This window comes from Oncorhynchus masou, unplaced genomic scaffold (assembly GCF_036934945.1).
Source record: "Oncorhynchus masou masou isolate Uvic2021 unplaced genomic scaffold, UVic_Omas_1.1 unplaced_scaffold_504, whole genome shotgun sequence".
Taxonomy (NCBI): domain Eukaryota; kingdom Metazoa; phylum Chordata; class Actinopteri; order Salmoniformes; family Salmonidae; genus Oncorhynchus; species Oncorhynchus masou.
The window spans coordinates 206,814-222,500 of NW_027011440.1; the positions used below are offsets into that span (position 1 = coordinate 206,814).

The 15,687-nt window shown below is 44.5% G+C and overlaps 1 protein-coding gene across 1 annotated transcript; it reads right to left on the bottom strand.

Moving 5' to 3' along the window:
• Positions 1–1,231: 1,231 nt before the first annotated feature.
• On the bottom strand, positions 1,232–5,141 carry LOC135535713 (zinc finger protein 436-like). The gene is made up of 2 exons (XM_064962145.1): positions 4,316–5,141; positions 1,232–2,509 (listed from the first exon to the last, which is right to left on the bottom strand). The coding sequence occupies exons 1-2, from the start codon at positions 5,139–5,141 to the stop codon at positions 1,392–1,394; spliced, it is 1,944 nt and encodes a 647-aa protein (XP_064818217.1). The 3' UTR covers positions 1,232–1,391.
• Positions 5,142–15,687: the final 10,546 nt, after the last annotated feature.

Genomic DNA, 15,687 nt, shown 5'->3' on the forward strand with positions numbered 1-15,687 from the left:
AAGGTATAATGTGAGGTCAGGTGAGTAAGGTATAATGTGAGGTCAGATGAGTAAGGTATAATGTGAGAGGTCAGGTGAGTAAGGTATAATGTGAGGTCAGGTGAGAAAGGTATAATGTGAGAGGTCAGGTGAGTAAGGTATAATGTGAGGTCAGGTGAGTAAGGTATAATGTGAGAGGTCAGGTGAGTAAGGTATAATGTGAGAGGTCAGGTGAGTGAGGTATAATGTGAGGGGTCAGGTGAGTAAGGTATAATGTGAGAGGTCAGGTGAGTAAGGTATAATGTGAGGTCAGGTGAGAAAGGTATAATGTGAGAGGTCAGGTGAGTAAGGTATAATGTGAGGTCAGGTGAGTAAGGTATAATGTGAGAGGTCAGGTGAGTGAGGTATAATGTGAGGGGTCAGGTGAGTGAGGTATAATGTGAGAGGTCAGGTGAGTAAGGTATAATGTGAGGTCAGGTGAGAAAGGTATAATGTGAGAGGTCAGGTGAGTAAGGTATAATGTGAGGTCAGGTGAGTAAGGTATAATGTGAGAGGTCAGGTGAGTAAGGTATAATGTGAGAGGTCAGGTGAGTAAGGTATAATGTGAGGTCAGGTGAGTAAGGTATAATGTGAGAGGTCAGGTGAGTAAGGTATAATGTGAGGTCAGGTGAGTGAGGTATAATGTGAGAGGTCAGGTGAGTGAGATATAATGTGAGAGGTCAGGTGAGTGAGGTATAATGTGAGGTCAGGTGAGTGAGGTATAATGTGAGAGGTCAGGTGAGTAAGATATAATGTGAGAGGTCAGGTGAGTAAGGTATAATGTGAGGTCAGGTGAGTGAGGTATAATGTGAGAGGTCAGGTGAGTAAGGTATAATGTGAGAGGTCAGGTGAGTAAGGCTTCTCATGCATTTACCTGTAAACCAGGTTCTCTGCCTCTCCTGGCAGGTGAAATCACATCATGGAAACGCCACACGGAAAGTAACACGTTGCTAACTAGTTACTATTTAAATACAGATGTCAACTTCGTTGCAACCTTGTTACTGAGTAATGTAATGCTATTACTGTAACCCCCTGTGTTACTAATGTGTTTCCTCAACACTGGTGCAATAACATCAATATGCAAACAAAACGTTCAAGAGGAGAGCGGTTGACTTTCGATGATAGAAGTGTGGTGAAGAAAGTATTGATTTATGGAGATAGAAACGGAATACATTTCTGGAGGAATAGACACTTTAATTTAAAATGTGACCCTCGTGTCATATTTCATAAGCTTTGGTACATTTTTTTATATGACAATGTACATCAGGTTGGAGAAGAAGAAAAAAAACAACTCAGTCAATATTGGTGAGATGCCCAGCTTGGCAAAACCATTATAAAAAGGTCAGTGTTGGGCAACATCTTCTGATGTTATTTTATGCATTTAAAACTCTTCCCACACTAACAGCAGTGGAAAAGCTTCTCATCTGGTGCATCTTCAGAGTTTTTAAATGCCTGAAACTCTTCCCACACCGGGAGCAGTGGTAAGGCTTCTCTCCGATGTGCGTTAGCTGGTGCCTCTTTAGGTCTGCTGTCTGACCGCAGCTCTTCCCACATTGAGAGCAGTGGTAAGGCTTCTCTCCGGTGTGAGTTCGCTGGTGTCTCGTTAGGTGTGCTGGCCGACTGAAACCCTTCCCACGTTGAGAGCAGTTGTAAGGCTTCTCTCCAGTGTGAGTTAGCTGGTGTTTCTTTAGAGCTCGTGCCCAACCAAACCACTTCCCACACTGAGCGCAGTGGTATGGCTTCTCTCCTGTGTGAGTTCGCTGGTGTTGCTTCAGGTCTCCTGCCTGACTGAAGCTCTTTCCACACTGAGAGCAGTGGTACGGCTGCTCTCCTGTGTGAGTTATCTGGTGTTTCTTTAGGAAATATAAACTGGTGAAGTTATCCCCACATTGAGAGCAGTGATACGGCTTCTCTTCTGTGTGAGTAATCTGGTGTGTCTTCAGAGATCCTGCCCGACCAAAGCTCTTCCCACACCGAGAGCAGTGGTAAGGCTTCTCTCCTGTGTGAGTTCGCTGGTGTGTCTTCAGATGACCTGCCTGACTGAAGCGCTTATCACACTGAGAGCAGTGGTAAGGCTTCTCTCCCAGGTGTATTATCCTCTGGTGTCGCTTTAGATGTGCTAAATTACTGACGCTCGTCCCACATTGGGAGCAGTGGTAAGGCCTCTCTCCTGTGTGAGTTTTCTGGTGCGTCATCTGTTTGCTTGGTGTCGGAAAGCTCTTCCCACATTGATCACACGGATAAATCTTCTTTATTCTGTGAGTCTGTTGGTGTGATTTGAGGTGAATTGGACAAATAAAACTGTCTCTGCAATCTGAGCAGGGGCGGGGCCTACAAGTGTGCCTTCTCAACTCCTCTGGATCATAGAAACTAGTGAAGCAGTCCATGCAGTGGTGATGTTTCTGTCCTGAGTTCCTCCGTCTGTGTTGTTTATGGTTTCCTGATGCTGTGGAACTGGGCTCACTGTCTGAACCTGGGTTGGAGATCTCTCCTGTGGGAATATGGACATACAGTAGCTAGTTAAAGACAACACACCTCTTGCATAGTCGACACATTTTGCTGCCTTAACACTAAATATCAAAAAAGGAATACATTAGATTTTTCCACAACCAATCTACACAACCAACCTACACAACCGACCTACACAACCGACCTACACAACCAATCTACACAACCGACCTACACAACCAACCAATCTACACAACCAACCAATCTACACAACCAACCAACCTCCACAACCAACCAACCAACCTCCACAACCAACCAACCTCCACAACCAACCAACCTCCACAACCAACCTCCACAACCATTCTACACAACCAATCTACACAACCAACCAACCTACACAACCAACCAAACTATTTATAAAGTTAAACACAAATGATAGAACATTTAATAAGTCGTAAAACAACAAGATGTCTTGATTGCGTCACATGTCCTCAAAACCCAGTTAATACTTCCTTGATTACTTCCTGGAACCACCTTTGGCAGCCATGACAGGTCTCAATTATATTGAAGCAGAATCTCAACGTCCTGCTACTCATGCCAGGAATATAGTATATGCATATGATTAGTATGTGTGGATACAAAACACTCTGAAGTTCCCAAAACTGGTTAAATCATGTCTGTGACTATAACAGAACGTCTGTAGCAGGCAAAACCCCAAGGAAAACTGTTCACAAAAAACAAACAAAAAATATCACTCCGCCAGTCTCTGTATTGTCTATGGCAAGAGAAAATAGATAGGAACTGTCAACTGGGCCCTACAGCTTCCAGACGATGTCGCCAGTGTTGGGAATTGGGTTGAAGTTAATCCTTGGTGAAATGAGAAATAGGCACTTCCTGTCATCGAGTACACAGGAGGATGTTATGGAAGAGAGAATGTGGACCATGATTACAAGACTTGCTGCTATTGAATACAGATCGCTCCGTGATCAATTTGATCGATTATTAACGTTTACTAAAGTTGGATTACAAAAGTAGTTTGAAGTAAACATGTATCCATTGTCAGTTTTCCTCTGACTTTAACCTGAGCTTTGCTCCTTTAATATTTCTTTTGATCCTGACAAACTATCCTGTCTCTGCCCGTGACAAGCATACCCATAACAGGATGCTGACGCCACAATATTTAAAGATACAGACACAGGTAGGTTGCACAGTGGGTTAATGGTATACTGCTACTGTAACCGATGTGAAATGGCTAGCTAGTTAGCGGTGGTGCGCGCTAATAGTGTTTCAAATTGATGACGTCACTCGCTCTTAGACCTGAAATAGTTGTTCCCCTTGCTCTGCAAGGGCCGCGGCTTTTGTGGCGTGATGGGTAACGATGCTCCGTGGGTGTCAGTTGTTGATGTGTGCAGAGGGTCCCTGGCTCAAGCCCGGGTTGGGGTGTGGAGAGGGATGGAAGCTATACTGTTTCATTGATGCTGTTGACCCAGATCACTGGTTGCTGCAGAAAAGGAGGAGGTCAAAAGGGGGGTGAGTGTAACCGATGTGAAACGGCTAGTTAGCGGCGGTGGTGCGCACTAATAGCGTTTCAATCGGGTGACGTCACTCGCTCTGAGACTTGAAGTAGTTTTTCCCCTTGCTCTGCAAGGGCCGCGGCTTTCGTAATGATGCTTCGTGGGTGACTGTTGTCTATGTGTGCAGAGGGTCCCTGGTTCGAGCCCGGGTCGGGGCGAGGGGACGGACGAAAGCTAAACACTACCACAATCTCTGTCTAGAAGCGGAGCTCACTTTAACAATAATAGTTGTGGGAAGTGAGCTGTCAATAACAGTTGTGGAATCTCCTGCTTACCTGGATCAGTGATACTATCTACTTCCTCTAGATCTGGAGACCCATCCCTGTTCTCTTCTTTGACTGGACTCTCCTCGTCGTTGACTCCGCTCTCCTTCACCTCCTGTTTGACTGGACTCTCCTCGTCGTTGACTCCGCTCTCCTTCACCTCCTGTTTGACTGGACTCTCCTCGTCGTTGACTCCGCTCTCCTTCACCTCCTGTTTGACTGGACTCTCCTCGTCGTTGACTCCGCTCTCCTTCACCTCCTGTTTGACTGGACTCTCCTCGTCGTTGACTCCGCTCTCCTTCACCTCCTGTTTGACTGGACTCTCCTCGTCGTTGACTCCGCTCTCCTTCACCTCCTGTTTGACTGGACTCTCCGCGTCGTTGACTCCGCTCTCCTTCACCTCGTGTTTGACTGGACTCTCCTCGTCGTTGACTCTGCTCTCCTCCACCTCCTCTTTGATTGCTCTCTCCTCCACCTCCTCTTTGATTGCTCTCTCCTCCACCTCCTCTCCGATTGCTCTCTCCTCCACCTCCTCTCCGATTGCTCTCTCCTCCACCTCCTCTCCGACTGCTCTCTCCTCCTCTCCGACTGCTCTATCCTCCTCTCCGACTGCTCTATCCTCCTCTCCGACTGCTCTATCCTCCTCTGCCTCCTCCTCCTTGACAGCCATCTCTTCCTCTAGGACTTCTGGCTCTTCTTTGACAATCACATTGAGTTGCAGTGGTTGACTGCAGTCCTCCAGCTTCACTGAGACCATCTCTGGACCCAGCTGTGAGGTTCTCTGGTCTGGAACACCACAGCCAGAACCCAGGGACTCTATGGACTTGGGTTCAGACATGGAAGTCTACATATGGATTCAAGAGAGGCACAAAAAAAGTGAAAAGTGAGTTTCACAAAACAGGGTGAGTTTCACTAGAACAGCTTTGCTAACAAAAAGGGATAGACCATGCATGCAAAATATTTCGGCTTCTAGGATTCTGCTAAGAAAATGTAGCTAGCTAGCTAACATTGCTGTAGCGATGGCAACGATCGCTAACGTTAGCCATTTGAGCTAACTGGGTTAACTTTAGCTTACTGGTAACTATTTTTTAGCTTTATTGGGTTAACTGCAGTTTACTGGTTCACCTTTCTCACTGCGGTGGGATGTGATCTAGCTAGATGGCTCAATTACAAGCACAAAGTTAGTTTAAAGCCAAACCAAAATGTGAATTTGTTTTGTAATCACACTGGACAAATGGCTAACTAAGTAAATGATTTGCTAAATTTGAAGTCAGGTAACTAAGGTTGGCTAGCTAGCTAACACACGGCCTGGCTAACGAGCCATGCTAACTTACTAAGGTTAGCTAGCTAGCTAACACACGGCCTGGCTAAATAGCCATGCTAACTTACTAAGGTTGGCTAGCTAGCTAACACACGGCCTGGCTAACTAGCCATGCTAACTTACTAAGGTTAGCTAGCTAGCTAACACACGGCCTGGTTAACTAGCCATGCTAACTTACTAAGGTTAGCTAGCTGGTCAGTGTTGCCTGATTGAGATGAACAATTCACATATCGGACATTGATGACTTGATAAAAAAAATAATGTAATCATTCACAATTAGCGTTGGCGTAGAGGTTGAAGATGACAAACTAGCAGTAACCTATTTGGCACCTAGTAGCTAGCTAGCTAACTGTGTTAAACATGTTAGCCAAGCTTTTTGTCTAGACATGTTGATTGGGGGTAGGTCAACAAATAATCAGACTACTATAAAAAAAAAAAAGTTAAGTACATAGAATGTTATAAATGCTGAAGTTATATAATCTACATAATGACTTGAGCATGTAGAATAGAGGTGTAGTTGTAAACACAATTTGCAAGTGTGTAACTCAGTTGTGAACATGAAAGAATAATCTATAATTGCATTTGCAAACTTGTAACTTAATATTTGCATCTGTAAACCTGCGCATGTTAATTTCGCATGCTCAGTCTTTTGGCAGTGGTTTAGCGCCCAACCGTGACAAAAAAAAGATTTATAGAAGTGCAAACAGCGTTTTGCAAGCAAGGAGAGAGAGAGAGAAGGAGCTCTGGGAGGTGGGACAGGTTTCTTTTAACCGATCAGATGAAGTTTCCTAGGCCAGCCATTCTCTACAATGGTTGGTTGGTGACAGCTCACATGGGCCACGTTGTCTGGCGCAACCACCTGTCAATCACGACGTGCGTTACCAGGTTACCACTAAGACTGATGGCACAATGTCCACCTGTTATCTGTGATTGCGGGTCAGTTTATAGGTCTTTTATGTTACGTTTCCCAGCAACAAACCAAACATTAAAGCTCAAACAGAATTGGAAACGAACGGAGTCGCTGACAACAACAACAACAACCACCTAAACAAAACAGGTGGGGTTCTAGGAGGGGTTCTGAAAGACACTCATGGAGGTGTCCAATGAAAGTTGACGAGCAACAACAACTGGGACCAAAAAGACACACACTAAATCTGCCCAAGAGGTAAACAAAATAAAACCCTGAAAGAGCACAGGTGAAACACCTTCTGACTAATGAGATGACAAACCAGCACAGGTGAAACACATTCTGACTAATGAGATGACAAGCCAGCACAGGTATAACACCTTTTGACTAATGAGATGACAAACCAGCACAGGTATAACACCTTTTGACTAATGAGATGACAAACCAGCACAGGTGAAACACCTTCTGACTAATGAGATGACAAACCAGCACAGGTGAAACACATTCTGACTAATGAGATGACAAACCAGCACAGGTATAACACCTTTTGACTAATGAGATGACAAACCAGCACAGGTATAACACCTTTTGACTAATGAGATGACAAACCAGCACAGGTATAACACCTTTTGACTAATGAGATGACAAACCAGCACAGGTGAAACACCTTCTGACTAACGAGGTGAAACCAATTGGTGCGCCTAACGTGGCCAATAGTACAATCACTGGAAAACAAACTGGATGACCTACGATCCAGACTGTCCTACCAACTAACTGTAATATCTGGTGTGTTACCGAGTCGCAGCTGAACGATCCACTATCCTACCAACGGGTCATTAACTTTAATATCTGGTGTGTTACCGAGTCGCGGCTGAACGATCCACTATCCTACCAACGGGTCATTAACTTTAATATCTGGTGTGTTACCGAGTCGCGGCTGAACGATCCACTATCCTACCAACGGGTCATTAACTTTAATATCTGGTGTGTTACCGAGTCTATTTTGGTATTTGAAGCGCGCGCTGCCCAAATCCCGGGCCCTTCAGACTGTCGACAATGTGTTTTTATTTTTTTAAATAAGCTAATGATCCTCTGTGCCCATATTATGCTTTCTAGTGTAGTAGCCTATTTCGAATTATTTCTGTATAAACAGGAGTACGCTAATTAGGATATAATTTTCTTTGCAACCGAAGGAAAATTAAATAAAATTAAAATTTCCTTATGCCGTTTTAATGTGTCATAAAACACAAGCAGTTATCATTTTCATTGTCAAACAAAGCACTTAACCGCGCACCTATAGGCTACCCACGGACATTCGTTCAGTCACAATAATTTCAGCATCCAAACCCCAATTTAATGACTGGAAAGAGATTCAAAACTACGTGTGGTGTATTACAATTCTGCGATTGTCACAAGGCCTTCACTTGTAGCCTGAATTTCAGCCTCTACTGTTGCCCACGCGCGCCTCGTACGCCCACTATATATTTTACCGGGACACCGTACCGGACCGTCCCGCCTTACTTTCACCCCTGATTCAACTTCCTAATAAAGCTTAATCTTACCTTGGAACTTGACTTTGAGAAGTTGCTACCGATACTAGCTAGCCACTCTTCTTCGATGTTTAACGGCGTTTGGTATCCAATAACTTATGCATTACCGTCACCTACTAGACTGGAGTATAACTCCCTTATACTTCGCTTAAAAAATTATAATAATCTAGAAATACCCTACACTCAAAGTTGAACTGCAGTTATATACGCCACTATAACTGCAGTTACAATTCAAAAATACTGCAGTAAAAAAATATTTTGTACACAGTATTTGCAGCATACTGTAGTTATACTGCACTTGTTTCCTTAAGGGGTCCTACCTCAGGGCAACAGCCTGAAACGATGGAACGCAGACGTTCTGTACATTACCTTGGAGATAATGGATGTGTTATGTAAAGGGCTAAATGCAGACGTTCTGTACATTACCTTGGAAAAAGGAACTCGGCAAAGGGACTCATCGCCGACTTGTCCCGCTGCGTCATCCATTATCTCCAAGGTAACGTACAGAACATCTGCGTTTACCCCTTTACATAATACACATCCATTATCTCCAAGGTAATGTACAGAACAGAGGCGTTTACCCCTTTACATAATACACATCCATTATCTCCAAGGTAATGTACAGAACAGAGGCCTTTATCCTGCTGATACCACAGTTGCCAAAGAAAACAATATATAAGCACACGTTTAGCAGTAGAGCTCCTGCTGCTACTGTGCTCTGGCTTGTAGCTCCCACCACCACCCCAGCCTGTTAGCAGTAGAGCTCCTGCTGCTACTGTGCTCTGGCTTGTAGCTCCCACCACCACCCCAGCCTGTTAGCAGTAGAGCTCCTGCTGCTACTGTGCTCTGGCTTGTAGCTCCCACCACCACCCCAGCCTGTTAGCAGTAGAGCTCCTGCTGCTACTGTGCTCTGGCTTGTAGCTCCCACCACCACCCCAGCCTGTTAGCAGTGGTGGAAAGAACTTCAGGAGAAAAGACTTTCAAGTACTACTTAAGTGGTATCCATACTTTACTTTTTATATTTTTAAAAACATTTACTTCACTACAGTCCTAAAGAAAATGTACTTCTTACTCCATACATTTTCCCTGACACCCAAAAGTACACGTTACATGTTGAATGCTTAGCAGGACAGGAAAATGGTCTAATTTACCCACTTATCAAGAGAACACGCGGTCACCTCTACTGCCTCTGATCTGACAGACTCACTAAACACAAATGCATCGTCTGTAAATGAGTGTTGGAGTGTAGCCCTGGCTATCTGTAAGTAATGTCTGAGTGTTGGAGTGTACCCCTGGCTATCTGTAAGTAATGTCTGAGTGTTGGAGTGTAGCCCTGGCTATCTGTAAGTAATGTCTGAGTGTTGGAGTGTACCCCTGGCTATCTGTAAGTAATGTCTGAGTGTTGGAGTGTAGCCCTGGCTATCTGTAAGTAATGTCTGAGTGTTGGAGTGTACCCCTGGCTATCTGTAAGTAATGTCTGAGTGTTGGAGTGTAGCCCTGGCTATCTGTAAGTAATGTCTGAGTGTTGGAGTGTACCCCTGGCTATCTGTAAGTAATGTCTGAGTGTTGGAGTGTACCCCTGGCTATCTGTAAGTAATGTCTGAGTGTTGGAGTGTACCCCTGGCTATCTGTAAGTAATGTCTGAGTGTTGGAGTGTACCCCTGGCTATCTGTAAGTAATGTCTGAGTGTTGGAGTGTACCCCTGGCTATCTGTAAGTAATGTCTGAGTGTTGGAGTGTACCCCTGGCTATCTGTAAGTAATGTCTGAGTGTTGGAGTGTACCCCTGGCTATCTGTAAGTAATGTCTGAGTGTTGGAGTGTACCCCTGGCTATCTGTAAGTAATGTCTGAGTGTTGGAGTGTACCCCTGGCTATCTGTAAATGATGTCTGAGTGTTGGAGTGTTGGAGTGTACCCCTGGCTATCTCTAAATAATGTCTGAGTGTTGGAGTTTACCCCTGGCTATCTGTAAGTAATGTCTGAATGTTGGAGTGTACCCCTGGCTATCTGTAAGTAATGTCTGAGTGTTGGAGTGTACCCCTGGCTATCTGTAAGTGATGTCTGAGTGTTGGAGTGTACCCCTGGCTATCTGTAAATGATGTCTGAATGTTGGAGTGTACCCCTGGCTATCTGTAAATGATGTCTGAGTGTTGGAGTGTACCCCTGGCTATCTGTAAATAATGTCTGAGTGTTGGAGTGTACCCCTGGCTATCTGTAAGTAATGTCTGAGTGTTGGAGTGTACCCCTGGCTATCTGTAAATAATGTCTGAGTGTTGGAGTGTACCCCTGGCTATCTGTAAATAATATCTGAGTGTTGGAGTGTACCCCTGGCTATCTGTAAATAATATCTGAGTGTTGGAGTGTACCCCTGGCTATCTGTAAATGATGTCTGAATGTTGGAGTGTACCCCTGGCTATCTGTAAGTAATGTCTGAGTGTTGGAGTGTACCCCTGGCTATCTGTAAATGATGTCTGAATGTTGGAGTGTACCCCTGGCTATCTGTAAATAATGTCTGAGTGTTGGAGTGTACCCCTGGCTATCTGTAAATGATGTCTGAGTGTTGGAGTGTTGGAGTGTACCCCTGGCTATCTGTAAATAATGTCTGAGTGTTGGAGTGTACCCCTGGCTATCTGTAAATGATGTCTGAGTGTTGGAGTGTTGGAGTGTACCCCTGGCTATCTGTAAATAATGTCTGAGTGTTGGAGTGTACCCCTGGCTATCTGTAAATAATGTCTGGGTGTTGGTGTGTACCCCTGGCTATCTGTATATGATGTCTGAGTGTTGGAGTGGCCCCTGGCTATCTGTAAGTAATGTCTGAGTGTTGGAGTGTACCCCTGGCTATCTGTAAATGATGTCTGAGTGTTGGAGTGTACCCCTGGCTATCTGTAAGTAATGTCTGAGTGTTGGAGTGTACCCCTGGCTATCTGTAAGTAATGTCTGAGTGTTGGAGTGTACCCCTGGCTATCTGTAAATAATGTCTGAGTGTTGGAGTGTACCCCTGGCTATCTGTAAGTAATGTCTGAGTGTTGGAGTGTACCCCTGGCTATCTGTAAGTAATGTCTGTGTGTTGGAGTGTACCCCTGGCTATCTGTAAGTAATGTCTGAGTGTTGGAGTGTACCCCTGGCTATCTGTAAGTAATGTTGGAGTGTACCCCTGGCTATCTGTAAATAATGTCTGAGTGTTGGAGTGTACCCCTGGCTATCTGTAAGTAATGTCTGAGTGTTGGAGTGTACCCCTGGCTATCTGTAAATAATGTCTGAGTGTTGGAGTGTACCCCTGGCTATCTGTAAGTAATGTCTGAGTGTTGAAGTGTACCCCTGGTTATCTGTAAATAATGTCTGAGTGTTGGAGTGTACCCCTGGCTATCTGTAAGTAATGTCTGAGTGTTGGAGTGTACCCCTGGCTATCTGTAAATAATGTCTGAGTGTTGGAGTGTACCCCTGGCTATCTGTAAGTAATGTCTGAGTGTTGGAGTGTACCCCTGGCTATCTGTAAGTAATGTCTGAGTGTTGGAGTGTACCCCTGGCTATCTGTAAGTAATGTCTGAGTGTTGGAGTGTACCCCTGGCTATCTGTAAGTAATGTTGGAGTGTACCCCTGGCTATCTGTAAATAATATCTGAGTGTTGGAGTGTACCCCTGGCTATCTGTAAATAATATCTGAGTGTTGGAGTGTACCCCTGGCTATCTGTAAATAATGTCTGAGTGTTGGAGTGTACCCCTGGCTATCTATAAATAATGTCTGAGTGTTGGAGTGTATCCCTGGTTATCTATAAATAATGTCTGAGTGTTGGAGTGTACCCCTGGCTCTCTGTAAATGATGTCTGAGTGTTGGAGTGTACCCCTGGCTATCTGTAAATGATGTCTGAGTGTTGGAGTGTACCCCTGGCTATCTGTACATTTTAAAAACAAGAAAATGGTGCCATATGTTTTGCTTAATATAATGAATTTGAAATGATTTATACTTGTACTATTGAAGTATATTTCACCAATAACATTTACTGTTGATACTTAATAATAATTATATTTAGAACCGAATACTTAGACTTTTACTGGGTGACTTTCTTTAAAAAGGTATCTATATTTTAACTCTAGTATTTTGTACAATTGGGTACTTTTTCCACCACTGCCTGTTTGGTTCTGTGTTCCTGCCGGGGAGATTGGTATAGCTTACCGCGTTCACTGCCTGTTTGGTTCTGTGTTCCTGCCGGGGAGATTGGTATAGCTTACCGCGTTCACTGCCTGTTTGGTTCTGTGTTCCTGCCGGGGAGATTGGTATAGCTTACCGCGTTCACTGCCTGTTTGGTTCTGTGTTCCTGCCGGGGAGATTGGTATAGCTTACCGCGTTCATTGCCTGTTTGGTTCTGTGTTCCTGCCGGGGAGATTGGTATAGCTTACCGCGTCCACTGCCTGTTTGGTTCTGTGTTCCTGCCGGGGAGATTGGTATAGCTTACCGCGTTCACTGCCTGTTTGGTTCTGTGTTCCTGTCGGGGAGATTGGTATAGCTTACCGCGTTCACTGCCTGTTTGGCTGGGCGGCCAGCTCTAGGAAGAGTCTTTGTGGTTCCAAACTTCTTCCATTTTAGAATGATGGAGGCCACTGTGTTCTTGGGGACCTTCAATGCTGCAGCAATTCTTTGGTACCCTTCCCCAGATCTGTGCCTTGACACAATCCTGTCTCGGAGCTCCACAGATAATTCCTTTGACCTCATGTCTTGGTTTTTGCTGTGACATGCACTGTCAACTGTGGGACCTTATATAGACAGGAGTGTGCCTTTCCAAATCATGTCCAATCAATTGAATTTACCACAGGTGGACTGCAATCAAGTTGTAGAAACATCTCAAGGATGATCAATGGAAACAGGATGCACCTGAGCTCAATTTCGTGTCTCATAGCAGAGGGTCTGAATACTTATGTAAATTAGGTGCAATTACGCCACTGACCTCGTTCGCTTTCAGTCACCCACGTGGGTATAACCAATGAGATGGGAGAGGCAGAACTTGCAGCGCGATCCGCGTCACTCGTTGGCGCGCGGTTTGGGTTCCGTGTAAAGCATTTCACTGTTGATCTACACCTGTTGTATTCAGCGCACGTGACAAATACAATTTGAGTTCTTGAGCTAAAAATGACTAAATACAAAAAGAACACTAAAATACTTATTAATCAGGAATGTGATCAAATCTAGAGAGGATGTAGAGATCACCCTCTGGTGTTACAATTGCTTTATTCAATTACAATAACTTACCTCGTGCGCAGCTTGACCACGGAGTGCGACACATTGGGAACATCTGCCATTTGTCTTATGGTCATATGACAATCTATGAGGAACTCAAGCTGCTCCTTGGTGATCGGACATCGCCTTCCCGCCAAAGGGGCTACGAAAATAAAATAAACAATAAATTAGCTACAACATACACTGCTAAAAACTGTTTTAGGTTAAAAGACTAAGAGCACCATACATAATTTAGGAACAGCATGAGAGAGATAAGCCAACCAAATGTTTTTTTTTTCATTGACTTCTCTAGATATTTTGCGAAATACGCCTCTCAGATTTGACACAAGGAGATTTAACACAGGACAAGTAAATTATACAAAATCTCAGGCTTTACCACGCATGCCATTCCAAAAAATAAATATATACACATGTAACAACTTGCAGCCTTAGTTCACGTTTCTGGATGTACTTTGCCTCTTGCAGGAACTCCTCTGCAACAACAATTAAATTACTGATCTGATCTCTTTATCAATCAAATGTCCGCCGAAGGCTCCGCAACATGGCCTCCAGCCCGAAAAATAGACAGCAGACCCGATGGGTCCAGTGACACTATATTTGTATGTAACGTTAGCTAACAACCCCAAAAGTGTTCGCTTGTCTAATATGCGATAACTCTCAGATACTTAGACCTATGACAATCGTGCATTGACAGGCGATGCAGTTTTAATAACTACTAGCTAAAAAAAATAAATGGTTCTTCATACAGACATCCAGCTATAGTAACTTTAGCTGGTTAACGTTTTATAGATTCCATAACTAGATTACCACTCCCTATCAACACCTAGCTATTACACCACTCCCTATCAACACCTAGCTGGTACACCACTCCCTATCAACACCTAGCTATTACACCACTCCCTATCAACACCTAGCTATTACACCACTCCCTATCAACACCTAGCTGGTACACCACTCCCTATCAACACCTAGCTATTACACCACTCCCTATCAACACCTAGCTGGTACACCACTCCCTATCAACACCTAGCTATTACACCACTCCCTATCAACACCTAGCTATTACACCACTCCCTATCAACACCTAGCTATTACACCACTCCCTATCAACACCTAGCTGGTACACCACTCCCTATCAACACCTAGCTATTACACCACTCCCTATCAACACCTAGCTATTACACCACTCCCTATCAACACCTAGCTATTACACCACTCCCTATCAACACCTAGCTATTACACCACTCCCTATCAACACCTAGCTATTACACCACTCCCTATCAACACCTAGCTATTACACCACTCCCTATCAACACCTAGCTGGTACACCACTCCCTATCAACACCTAGCTGGTACACCACTCCCTATCAACACCTAGCTATTACACCACTCCCTATCAGCACCTAGCTATTACACCACTCCCTATCAACACCTAGCTATTACACCACTCCCTATCAACACCTAGCTATTACACCACTCCCTATCAACACCTAGCTGGTACACCACTCCCTATCAACACCTAGCTGGTACACCACTCCCTATCAACACCTAGCTATGACACCACTCCCTATCAACACCTAGCTGGTACACCACCCCCTATCAACACCTAGCTATGACACCACTCCCTATCAACACCTAGCTATGACACCACTCCCTATCAACACCTAGCTATGACACCACTCCCTATCAACACCTAGCTGGTACACCACTCCCTATCAACACCTAGCTATTACACCACTCCCTATCAACACCTAGCTATTACACCACTCCCTATCAACACCTAGCTATTACACCACTCCCTATCAACACATAGCTATTACACCACTCCCTATCAACACCTCGCTATTACACCACTCCCTATCAACACATAGCTATTACACCACTCCCTATCAACACCTAGCTATTACACCACTCCCTATCAGCACCTAGCTATTACACCACTCCCTATCAACACCTAGCTATTACACCACTCCCTATCAACACCTATCTATTACACCACTCCCTATCAACACCTAGCTATTACACCACGCCCTATCAACACCTAGCTATTACACCACTCCCTATCAACACCTAGCTATTACGCCACTCCCTATCAACACCTAGCTATTACACCACTCCCTATCAACACCTAGCTATTACACCACTCCCTATCAACACCTAGCTATGACACCACTCCCTATCAACACCTAGCTGGTACACCACCCCCTATCAACACCTAGCTATGACACCACTCCCTATCAACACCTAGCTATGACACCACTCCCTATCAACACCTAGCTATGACACCACTCCCTATCAACACCTAGCTGGTACACCACTCCCTATCAACACCTAGCTATTACACCACTCCCTATCAACACCTAGCTATTACACCAC

Excerpts from the sequence above, each read along its gene's own strand:
- LOC135535713 (XM_064962145.1), bottom strand. The coding sequence starts at position 5,141 with ATGTCTGAACCCAAGTCCATAGAGTCCCTGGGTTCTGGCTGTGGTGTT. Across the intron at positions 2,510-4,315 it reads AGATAGTATCACTGATCCAG|GAGAGATCTCCAACCCAGGT; the intron begins GTAAGCAGGAGA and ends ATATTCCCACAG.